The 12486-nt window shown below is 42.2% G+C and overlaps 2 protein-coding genes across 2 annotated transcripts; one reads left to right on the top strand and one right to left on the bottom strand.

Moving 5' to 3' along the window:
• The first annotated feature begins 562 nt into the window (after positions 1–562).
• On the top strand, positions 563–8039 carry ninj1 (ninjurin 1). The gene is made up of 4 exons (XM_084705903.1): positions 563–907; positions 5205–5442; positions 6609–6777; positions 6964–8039. Exons 1-3 carry the CDS (start codon positions 851–853, stop codon positions 6749–6751), a joined length of 438 nt encoding a protein of 145 aa, XP_084562029.1. The 5' UTR covers positions 563–850; the 3' UTR covers positions 6752–6777; positions 6964–8039.
• A 3-nt stretch (positions 8040–8042) lies between these two features.
• On the bottom strand, positions 8043–12300 carry card19 (caspase recruitment domain family, member 19). Its single transcript, XM_084705902.1, has 6 exons — positions 12123–12300; positions 11380–11519; positions 11012–11168; positions 10601–10660; positions 10273–10338; positions 8043–10008 (listed from the first exon to the last, which is right to left on the bottom strand). The coding sequence occupies exons 1-6, from the start codon at positions 12127–12129 to the stop codon at positions 9899–9901; spliced, it is 540 nt and encodes a 179-aa protein (XP_084562028.1). The 5' UTR covers positions 12130–12300; the 3' UTR covers positions 8043–9898.
• Between the last annotated feature and the right edge of the window lie 186 nt (positions 12301–12486).

The raw sequence follows: 12486 nt of genomic DNA, 5'->3' as shown, positions 1-12486 counted from the left end.
CGGCTCCTGTAAATGGTAGAGGTTGATTTTGACAGTTAACAATGATCTTTTACTGCATCATGTAATAAACTCCACCATGCAACACTCTCAGGAATTAATCACATCAAAATGCCACAAAAGTCATGGTCTAAGTGCGGTCTGTTGGTCAACGTTCTTGTTGGCTTAACTAGACTATATCCACCAAATTCGTAACTAATGTTAGCTATATAAAATAAAAATGATGTTCGTGAGAACAGGAGAAATAGGGATAAAACAAATTAACAAACATTTTGTTGGTAAACTATACCGACGCGTTCAATTCTTCAAGAAAGCCTACGCCCTTAACTACATTATCAGGTTAATAGCCTATAATGTCATTAGGCATTATCAACATATTTTATTAACAGCGCTAAGAGCAGGATGCACGTGTGTGTCTAAAAGTCCACTATGGCACACAGACTGCATAATTCTAAATGTACACGCGGTGGCGTCATACATCAATAAAACATGTAGGCCTAGCCAGTGACCACGACTCAATGCAACAGTAATAAAATATCCATGCTAATGCAGTAAACCTTTGGTTATAAACATAGGGTAGGCCTATCTATTAATTGAAGATGCGTAAAGAGACAATTTGGCATCTAGGCTGTACGATCTCTTGTCTACTTAAGACTTTCAACTAGTAGCCTGGTCATATACGCCCCCTTGTGTAAGGCGGTATCCTAGTCCTTGCTGTACACCGGACGATAGGCTACCCGATATGCTGCCCGCTCTCATTTCCACACAGTGCCCGGCAATAGACGGCTCGGGACTGCTTCATTTTCGGAATCCTATTCACCTTAGCCTCACAATTGGTAACTAAGAAGCCGACATGGCGACCGAAAACATGGAAATGAATGGCGATGCCGACAGAGAAAACAGAGGAGAGGTAAGATGCAACACACGATCCATCTAAAAGCCAGTCTTCCGAGTACTTTCAGTACTATAATTTCAGTCTCACTGACTACACACGTTTTAGTCTATAAATTGGAGCCGCTCGCTCTTGACCCTGACTGGACAAAGGAGAGTAAGCGGACGTCAAACCACAACACGCCTGTCGGTTCGGGTATTAGGCTAATGACGAGCCGAGTTGGAGTCGAATGTGGGTTTTGAACCATTGTATTTTTCCGCCATACACACATTAGGCTAACTATTCACAGAGAATTTGGGACGTCACTGTGGAGCCAAGCCTAAAATTCGGAATTGTCTGAAGTCAGTATTCAAATAGCCGTAGGCTACTTCCAACTTTTAATTGTTTTCTAACAACAGAAGCAACTTAAAATTAAGTTGTGTACACGAGTGGACCCACTACTTAGATTGATTAACTCATTTAATCCATTAGCCTACGCCCCACCTGTTGAGGATTGTCCAGTGCTGAGGTCACTGTGCCTCTTTTATTTTTTCATCCGGAAACCCCCTAATCTTTCCCTCAATGGGAATTCCTAGCGTTAGAAAGTAGGCTACAAAAAGCAATTTAGTATTGGTCAGTTGAGGGACATGATGGCGTGATGATCAGTGTCATTTTTGATGGTTACTGCTTAATTACATGACCATAGCCTGTTTGTAGCTATATTATACGTAATGTCTTGACTAATTGCGAATAAAATAGACTAAATTCATCCTCCCCAACGTGTTCATGGACTACATCTCAGTCTGTCTCTGATGACCAGAGATGTCTATAAAATGACCCTGGCAGGAATATTCCGTTAGATCTCTAGGTGTCATCTACAGGCTGAAGGATATGGTGTCTCACTAATTGAGGCCATAGTTTCAGTATGCCACGCATGGACATTCTCCACAGGGAGGTTATAATATCACAGCATCTTCATAGGGAAGTTTATTGTTTCATGCATCAGGGTTTATTTAACCAGCTTCACGCGCACACCAGGGGCCTGCACTTGTTGTTGATCCACAGTTGAAGTTCAAAAAATAGACATCATAAAAGTCTTGTGGAGCCCCGGGTAAAATAAACAGCTATTGGTTACCTTATAATTAAGGTTAGAGACAAGTTTGGGAGCCCCTTGTACTGGTTAGAAGGAACCTTGCCATTAGAAGATCTTAACTTCCTGACTCTCAGAGCCTGTTTGCCAGATGAGGTATTTTCGAACATTTATTCCCAGGGGTGAATCTAGGTTCCCACTTTTGGGGGGGCTAAGGCTTTGGATTAAACCTATAATTTTTCCTATGACCCAGCAAAACTAGAGGGGCCTGGGGGCATGTTCCCCCAGAAGACATTTTTGAAAATATCCTTTTAAATAGTGTCCTCTAGTGGGTTTTAGGAAGAGAAATTAACTAATTTAGATTTAAAATATGAAGATTTAAAAAAAAAAATATATATATATGTTTTTTTATATAATAATATTTTTTTGGGGGGGCTAATGAAACCTTTGGGGGGCTCCATAGGGATAAATACACCCATGTTTATTCCCCAGCCAGTTAACATTTTAGCGATGCCTGAATCTTGGTACTACCAAGAAAGCCTTTGGAAAAGAAATAAGATAAATATGTTAGGTGTGGCATTTCACCTGAGGCTAATTTTGTTCTATTTTGCAAACCCAAGTTCAATATTTAAAAATAACAGATAGGTATACAGTGCATTGTAAAATCAAATTAAGAAGTAATTAAGAAATCTAAAACATAAGCAAAAACAACATGGATAATATCTAAATGCCGATTCATAATAATGAAATAATAACACAACATTTTAAATAGCTTGTAACATTTGGACCGTGAAGTGCTACTGAAGTGTAAAGCCAAGACTGACATGTTGTATCCCTGCTAAACAAACACACTGTAGAACAGCTTTCTGTTTCAGTTTCATAAGTTCATTACTCACCCACTTCTCACTTGTAATGGTGTAAAAGTAGTAACCTGTGGAAACTGTGGAAAAACCTCCCTTATCTAAGTGAGTCACTAGGCAGAGGCCATATTGTCAATGAGAGAGAAAGAGAAAGTTTAAACATGTATAAAAACTGGAAAAGACTCATTTTAATGATTTAAACAATTTTTTTCTTTTATAAAAATTGATTTTAAACAAATATGTTTTTATATTGTAAACTGTGTCGAATTAAATGTCATGGTTTTGAGGTGAGAGGAAAAGGTTTCGAATATATAACGGAAACTAATTGTGAAAACACGGGGAAGATGAGAGATTCAAACTGTTGGATTTGAAAGTATACAGTACACATTAAAGGAAATGGTGAGCTTGGGAAGATAAAGGGAAGTCAATATGTCAGTTGAGTATAGAACAAAAATAAGAGACTTGAAAGAAAACTGCCAGAGTGCATGAACCCTAGAGATGCTTATTTGGGTCTACCACAAGGACATCTCTTTGCCCTGTTTGCTGAGGTGACAAACGAGGGTTAGAGTCATGTGGTCGTGTGGCTGTCTTTTCTCGGCCAACCTGAACACAAGGCGGGCCTTGTTAGGGCGGGCGTGTGTCTTTTAGGCCCAGCAGATTTTTTCACAGTCTGGGCTGGGCCTAAAAGACACACTCCCGCTCTCAACTTCCCCACACAGAGAGACCGGGGGAGGAAAGAGAGACTCAGGGTAATGTTTGGCTTAGAACCCCATGGGCTGAAGTGATGTAGACATAAGTTATATAAGCATTACAGTGACATACTGTACTTATTTACCATGTGCTTACTGCTGCATCTATTTTGCTGGGTGGTAGAGCTAAGTAAACAACATGGTTAAACCGGCCTTCACACATACATGGAGCCAAATGATCTGTCACAGCAGTGCCACAGTAAAAGTGGATGGAGAGAGGCGCTCACCGATCTACTGTGTGCCCCATGTAGGCAGAGTCCTGGCCGCGGCGGTCCGGGTTCGAATCTGGCCCCGGCCCTTTACCGCGTGTGACTCTTCCCCTGTCACTCTTCTAGCACTTTGAGATTTGATTTCAAATGAAAAGTGAGTTAGAAATCTAATGTACTCTCTCCCACGTCCATAATTACTATCTCTGTCAATTAAACTATAAAGGCAGTAAAATCTTTATTCAAAAAGTGGATGGAAAGAAAACAAATGTGGCTACATGTGGATGGATGCAAGAGTTCCCTGTTTGTGTCACCTGACCCTGAGATCAGCTGTAATGGATAACAACCCCTGTATGTTTACAAATGGGAGTCATGAGAGTCACTGAGAGTCACCTTGCAGCTCTCCTTCAGTGTTTGTCATTCCTATACCAGACTACACACTGTCTCGCCAGGATTTTAGAGCATAGTTGGGGTTGGGGGTGGCTGTAGTAAAAAGTATTTTGTAATTTTTTGGGGGGAGCAGATGGAGAATATTCAGGTATAAAGAATATTTAACTTTCACATACTGCTGTTGGAACACAACTGCCCGTATTGAACATGTTTCATTGTTAGAAAAGTTTCAGACAAACATTCAGTTTGTAACAAACATGATTCAGCATATCAACCGGATTATTACACAAGTCAGGTGTGCTGGATTAAGGGTTTTACACAACCTGTAGGACAGCTGCTATGTACAGAACCAGTGCAAGGCAGTCATGGTCTAGAATACGTTGGTGTGTGAAAGCAACTGTGGGCAGCATCCCCTCCATCCTGAGCCTGGAGTTGTGTTAAAGTCCCACGTTATTGCATCCTTTTCAAAATTACCTAAATTCATTCTTAGTTTTAGTTCCCTTTTTACTGTTCCATGACACTGAGCATGTAAACATCACAATACCATATAAATACCCATCCCTTTTGGTTAAGAAATGTTAAGTTCAACCATGTGTGATATAAAACTGGACGATTTTTTATAAAAGGTGCCTTTAAAATAAAATGTCTGCTCTACTTCACACTGGGCAGAGACATCCTTCCTCTTCTTTCGTTTCTGTGTCCTGCGCCCTCAGCAGGAAACTAAAACACTGAACATGAGCTTTGACCTCTATTGTCACCCACTTTCTTCTTCTCTTTCCCCACAACATAAAGTTACACCCATTGGTAAGGAAAGTATCACTTCTTGTATAAAAAAAAAATTATTTTTTTAATTACGTAGTTTTTTACTTTCAGTTCCCACAAATTTCAGCATGCAAGGGAAGTCCAAACAATCTTTTTACAATCCCCTAGTTAACAAACAGAGCCATGGTTGTCAACACACATTCCGCACGACGATTAATCCTCCGACCGTGTAACGTAACATCAGGCGTTTAAACAGACGTTCCCTCCTCTCGTGTTCAGGTTCAGCCGCGCCCTGCTCGCTGGCGGGGGGCAGACGGGCCAATCAACATGAACCACTACGCCAACAAGAAGAGCGCGGCGCAGAGCATGCTGGACGTGGCGCTGCTGATGGCCAACGCCTCCCAGCTGAAGGCGGTCCTGGAGCAGGGCCCTGGCCCCTTCTACACCCCCCTCGTCACCCTCATCAGCATCTCTCTCACGCTGCAGATCCTGGTGGGCATCCTGCTCATCTTCATCGGTGCGTCTCTCTCTCTGTGTGTCAGTGTTTTTCACCCAGCGGTGCTTTTTGAGGTTCCTGCCAAGGGAATTTAACCCTGTGCTAATACTAATAAACCTGATTCTGATACCAGCGCACATAGGGAGTGAGGCAGATACTCAAGGAGTAGAAGTTACTCCCAAGGGACTGTCTGGTACAAGATTCACTCTTGTAACGGACAGGTCTCCTCTATCTCCTAGTCCTTTTGGGCTTCTTGATTTATAATGTAATCCAAGCTCCCATCTCCATTCAATTGACTTGATCAGGTCCAGACCCTGTAGTTTACTTCCCTCATAGTAACTGCAATAAAGCCCAGAGACTAAAGTGGCACTATATATTCATGGAACTATACTAACAGTTAAAAGGACAATCCACTTTTTCTTCCTCTTCAGATAGGCATAGCTCTTTAACTGAACAATTGGCAAATTTCCGTCACGCCCCTGAAGTCTTCCCTATCTTTATCTGTCAGTTCTCTATGTAGGGTGTGTGTGTGTGTGTGTGGGGGGGGTTATGGTGCAAGGGGTCCACCCTCACACCACACGCACAGTCAAGGCAACTCCCGTGACAAGTCAAGCGTGTCACTCGGTCCCCCTGACTGACCTAGATCATTATAATTCCTAGAAAGTCTTTTGCAGAGGGACAGGTTATGTTGCATGCTGTGTTTTCATATCTTAAGGTCCGACAATGATTCTCTAAATACTGGTACAGCATTATTAAAAAGGACCTCCTGGATAATAAACCATGGGGTCAGATGGTTGAGCGGTTAGGGAGTCGGGCTGTTAATCAGAAGGTTGTTGGTTCAATTCCCGGTTGTGCCACATGACGTTGTGTCCTTGGGCAAGGCACTTCACCCTACTTGCCTCGGGGTAAATGTCCCTGTACTTACTGTAAGTCGCTCTGGATAAGAGCGTCTGCTAAATGTAAATGTAACCAACAACTGTAGCGCTAGTGCCACCTGGTGGCTTCTTTGAGGACCAGCAGACCAGAGTGACTAAGCTAAAAGCACATCTGACGACTCATGTCGTCTTTATATATAATATATATATAATATATATATATAATATATATATATAATATATATTATATATACATATACCGTTGTAAAAAAAAAACCGGTATCCGCAATTGGTCCTTGTTGTCGTTCACAGTGAAGTGGAACCTGAACGACGAGAGCATGCACTTCAGGTTGAACGTCCTGGAGAACATAGCCACTGTACTCGTCTTCATCATCGTCATCATCAACGTCTTCATCACTGCTTTTGGCGTTCAGAATCCCAAAACGAGCGCTTGACTTCCTTCCCCCGACAGCACTTACAGGTATGAGCCATCATTTGGTCTGTGTCCACCATATGCAAATACCGCTATTTGCTTGTATATCGCAGTAAACAAATATAAAAATATGTTGTATAGGTATTCAACACATTTAAAAAAAAAAATTGAGTCACTGAAGTACTCCAGCAATAATACTAACAACATGCTGTCATATTATTTGATACTTAACAGGAGAGGAAACTCCTAGGTTCATGTTTTCCACAACTCAACACAACTCACAAGAACTATGTTCCCCATGAAAAGTGAAGCGCCTCGATCTCCAGAACAAGTTTTGGATCGTTATGGTCATTTCATGCACGACTCTTCACCAGTGCTTGAACTGGTGTGTGAATACTGCTTTAGCCTTCTCTATCCACAATGCAGATTCCTCTTTTTGATACTGTACATATCAGTTACATATACTGCCCTGTCGTTATGGCTGTGTCGTCAAGGGTAAAACTGCCGTTTTAACCTTGTGTGTTTGAAAACTGTGTGTTTGACAGTGACAGTGACAGTGTGTGTGAGAGTGAGAGAGTGAGAGAATGTGAGAGAATGTGAGAGTGAAAGAGAGAGAGAGAGAGAGACAGAGAGAGAGAGACAGAGAGAGAGAGAGTGTGTGTGTGAGTCCTCATAACGACATGCCTGCACTACCAAAATAACTGTCCAAGGCCCTGCGCTCTGATGAGAGCAGATGTTTAGGAGTTCCGTTTACCCAGATATGCTTTGCTCTGCGGGCAATGTTTAAACCATTTCTGCCTCCCAACTACACATTAACCGTGTAGATCTCAATGCAGTAGGTGTGGATCAAAATGCCAGAGAACTGGTTCAGTAGCCGTGAGAGGACAAGGTCATTCTTACACCAATCCTCTGTTTCTAAATCTGAATAGAAACACTTGAGGCCTCGTCTCAGCTTCTGAGGCCTCCACATACTCAGGCAGTATTACAGCACCATCTAGTGGCCAGTAAAGGCAGTAGAGTTCGGTTTGACTCCACCTACAGTAAGAGCGGACAAATGCATGTTGCCTTTCATATCTCAGAACTATGCAATACCGTGTGGAAGTTTAATGTGTTGGTACACGTTTGGATTTTTTCAGTTTTTTTTTACACATGCTATAATCATGTCTTTAGTGTATTGGTTGTTTTTTAAATCTTTTGTAAATGAAGGACCAAATGCTTTACGCACATTTTAAGTGTTATGTTATAGTTTTATGCACTGCCTGATTCTATTCAAAAAATAAAGTTTTATATATATGTATAAAAAAATACAATGCTTGTCTCAGTTACATTTATTTGTCCATGCACAGGAGTACAGTTCAGTCATATACATTGGTATGGCACTTGTGATTCCATGGTGGGTCTAGTAGACATTCTACAGAACAGGAACGACTGTAACCTTGAAGAAAATCTCCCTCAGTTCACTCTACACAGTAAAAACATCAGGTGAGGTACATAGAAACCCTGTGAGAAGTGAACCTGCAGTTCCCTCCTATAAAACTATACAATCATTGGAATATACACCTCCCATTACAAATGTAAGTAAAGTACTTAGGTACAAAGTACTTCCCCCTAAATAATAAGGCAAATTAACTCACAAAGGCTTTTTTTGAAAGTTTTTACCCACAGGCAGTGAGATACTTGATCTCCAAAAAAATTATTCAGCACCTTTTTTTTTTTTTATGTATTGAAATTTAGTAAAATTTTATTTTTGCACAGGGTGGAGCGTAGACCCTTTCTCATTTCAATACATTTGTTGTATGTGACAAATAAAATACTTGAACTTGAGGCAACAAGTGAGCGAGAGGTCAAATCATAAAGGGAAACAAAAGTATCAGTTTAAAAGCTTTTGAAGTGCATCCAAAATTATGACGATCTGCACCAATTCTGAACAAATACAATCTTCCTTTTAAAAGTTATAATTCCCTAAGTAAAAGCACCAAAAGAGTTACGACAACATGGTATTGTAATGAAGCTCCTTCAAATGTAAAACCAGATTCGGTCCAATCACAATCCTACTGCGCCTGGATTCAACAAATCGGGGGGCTTCAAATGTGGAAGCACCAAGAAGAGTGTGACCTATAACAACGTTGAGTGAAACAGAAGTTTCCATACTGGCAGAGAGGGTTGTAATGGTCTGCTGCTGAGCTAAGCAAGGTGACTCACAGCAACACTGATATGGTTTCACCATCACACCCAAACAGGCTTTCAGACGGTCATGTTCCTCTACGTTTCTAGTTTTGTCACACGGGTATAATCTGTACGGGCTGTCCAACTCTGTTACTGGACTTACCGTCCTGTAGGTTTACTCCAACCTAAATTGTAACAAACATGATTCAGCGTATCAACCAGATTATTACAATAATCAGGTGTGCTGGATTAAGGGTTTTACACAACGTCTAAGACAGCTGCTATGTACAGAACCAGTGCAAGGCAGTCATGGTCTAGAATACGTTGGTGTGTGAAAGCAACTGTGGGCAGCATCCACTCCATCCTGAGCCTGGAGTTGTGTTAAAGTCCCACGTTATTGCATCCTTTTCAAAATTACCTAAATTCATTCTTAGTTTTAGTTCCCTTTTACTGTTCCATGACACTGAGCATGTGAACATCACAATACCATATAAATACCCACCCCTTTTTGTTAAGAAATGTTTAGTTCAACCATGTGTGAAATAAAACTGGACAATCTTTATAAAAGGTGCCTTGTTGACAAAGTATCGTGTCTGTAAAACAAGACAGAGATAATTTATCTTGCAACTTCAAAGGGTTTGGTGTAAAAGTTCCTTTCACCAGAAAAGAGGCTTGTCAAACTGCCAAACAGGAGAGAGAAACCTAATACCAGATATGACAAGAAATGCATAAGAAGGGTTTCTGGTACCAGTGACCAGGGTATATACAGTATATACAGAGAAGTGATCTGCCCATGAAACAGTGTGGTGTAGTGTCATCCTGAAACGCCCCTGTAGTCACTTCATCCCAACTGCCCACCCTCATCCCTGTGTCCTGGTCCCAGAAGTGATTCAAAGCATACAGGACTGGACACAGACCATTGTGATGTGCCTCACTTACACCAATCCCATGCTTCTGCCTTGAGGTGGTGGAGTGGAAGAGGGATGTTGGCCACACAGCACCATCACATGCTGATGTTGTCCTCGGAGTACCATATGAGCACCTCTCTGGCCGTTCTCCCCAGTCCCAGAGCCACCAAGCCCAGGGCCCGACTGCCCCCAGTCACTCTGGACTCTACAGGGAGAGAGGCTAGCCTTAGCACACATGGGACACACTGCATGTGTACTACATCACACGTGTGTGCCTACTTGCAGTGTGATGTCATGCGTGTTCACAGTCAGAGCTGTGAACACATGCCTGAATGTAGTTAGCCGATGTTAGGGATGTGATTCAGAGGGTTAGATGACACAGAGAGAGGGTTAGATGACACAGAGAGAGAGAGAGAGAGAGAGAGAGAGAGGGACAGAGAGAGAGACAGAGAGAGAGAGAGAGACTCACCTCCGTAGTAATACAACATGGCCATCCCCACGGCAACGCTGAAACAACCCAGGAAGAACAGAGGCCCTGGACAGGGCAGAAGTGTTCATCAAGAGTGAAATATTTGTATTCAACCCATCAGGAAGTTTAACAAGATGAAACAATGACACAGTGTTTAAGTTTGTCTAAGTCATTGTGTGTGTGTGTTTTGTAAAGTTCTCTCTTGGAAGTCGCTTTGGATAAAAGTGTCTGCCCAATGAATACATGTAAATGTGTGTGAGTGTGAGTGAAAGCAGGAGTGAGAGAAAGAGAGTGACAGAACGAGAGGTGAGAAGTATCCATGTCTTACCTTTGTCATTTAGCGCATATCTCTGATTGGACTTTACGAGTGGAACACTGAAAGGGTCATCTTGGGGGTCAGACAGATCGAATTACACAATTAAGTCTCACAGAATCTACCAAGCAACAAGACAATAGCCTACAACAGTGGTTCTCAACCCTGTCCTCAGGGACCCCCTGTCCTGCTTGTTTTAGATGTTTCCCTGCTCCAACACACCTGATTCAAATGCATGTTCATTACCAGGCTTCTACAGAGCTAGATAACAACCCTTTTATTTGAATCAGGTGTGTTGGAGCAGGGAAACATCTAAAACATGCAGGACAGGGGGTCCCTGAGGACAGGGTTGAGAACCACTAGCCTACAGGAAATGGATTTTGCATAAAGAATTGAACTGTAATCCTGTCCAGGCGAGGGACTAACCTCTGAGGCGGAGGCGCGTGGGCAGGCTGTAGTACACCTCCTCCACGTGCAGGTGAAGCGCCCTGTAGAACTCCCTACAGGCTTCCTCTCCTCTCCCCTGCAGGTGGTTGAGCAGTTCCGACAGACGGACGCAGGTGGGAACGTCAAGGTCCCTGAACTGGCAAGACCACACCAGCAAGAGTTATTATTATTATTATTAGGGTTAGTCTGCCATTTGCAATTCACTGAAATGTGTCTAAATAAGTGCTCATGCTAACCTTCCACTGATTTTGGCAGCGAATGCTGTATTTACTTAACTGCTTGTGCAAGTAGGGTTTTATGTTTCCTAGTTGTGATTATGTTGACGTTTCACAGCGGTGTAGGCTTACTTTGGTAGCCTCCTTGTCTGAGAGAATCTGCGGGTAGATCCTGTTGAGCTGAAGGATGAGTTTGTCCACCAGTTCTGTGTCCAGCCTTCTGTCGGATTTGAGGAACCGGCTGTCCTCCAGTAGTTGGTCATGGAAGGAGTCTTGACAGGCATAGAGAAGAACAACTGTATGGTTAAGCATGTGACAGTGGTTGGGCAGTGCCCGGGAGAAGTAGGCACTGTATGTGAGAGAACTACACATTTAACGCTTGTTTATGGAATTAATGAATTTCAGAAAATGTTTACGTAATGCTACAGGCGACGTAAATAAAGTTAGGTCTGGGCGGTGAGTGTTCATGCAGCACCGAAAAGTGATTTCAATCTTCAGTTTCTTGAGTCCTTTTATATGCTTGTTAGAACGATGTTACATTTGGCAGCAGCCAGCGGTGACTATGACCTTTACGTCACGCAACAACATAACCTAAGTCGCTTTGGCGCGTTTCACAGCCAAATGAATGGTTTATAACAAGTTACAAATGGAGACATTTCTAAACAAGGCAAGGCTAGCTAAGTTGCCACACTCATAGCAACCCTGACTCAAAACACAAGGAAGCACTATTAACAATATGCTTAAAAGCATTGTTTCAGCGCGCGAAATTTAAAAACATAAGGGACGGACGGGGGACGGACGGTCAAATTGTCATTTTTAACTGTGGTAAATAAACGTAATGTCCAAATTTAGTGAGTAGGCTTCAAACAACTAACCTCCCATTGTAGAGTCCTCTCTGTCCTTTGTTTGGCCACTCCCCTTGAGACCATCATGAACTCAGTGGGAGGGGCGTTAAGTTTCTCAGGAAATGGGAGAAACGAAATTAAGATGTGGATCAAAAACGCGTAACATCTTGTGGTGGTTTACATTCGACATTGACCTGAAATGACTCTAGTATTGAAATGAAAGCATGATGCTCTTTAGGAGACTATCTTCCGTTGACATTCCTTGTTGGGGTCGAGTCTATTTTTATCGTATGAGTGCCTCGTCTCAATTTACAATGAACTCGCCAACTCCACATACTGAAGGGATACGTAGCCTACTCTCACTTGAACTTCACACATTTATATATTAACATAA

The sequence above is a fragment of the Hypomesus nipponensis genome, chromosome 9 (assembly GCF_054491055.1).
Source record: "Hypomesus nipponensis isolate SF chromosome 9, ASM5449105v1, whole genome shotgun sequence".
Classification (NCBI taxonomy): Eukaryota; Metazoa; Chordata; class Actinopteri; order Osmeriformes; family Osmeridae; genus Hypomesus; species Hypomesus nipponensis.
Note: the sequence above shows the minus strand (reverse complement) of the source record. Positions and strands in the feature narration are given on the sequence as shown.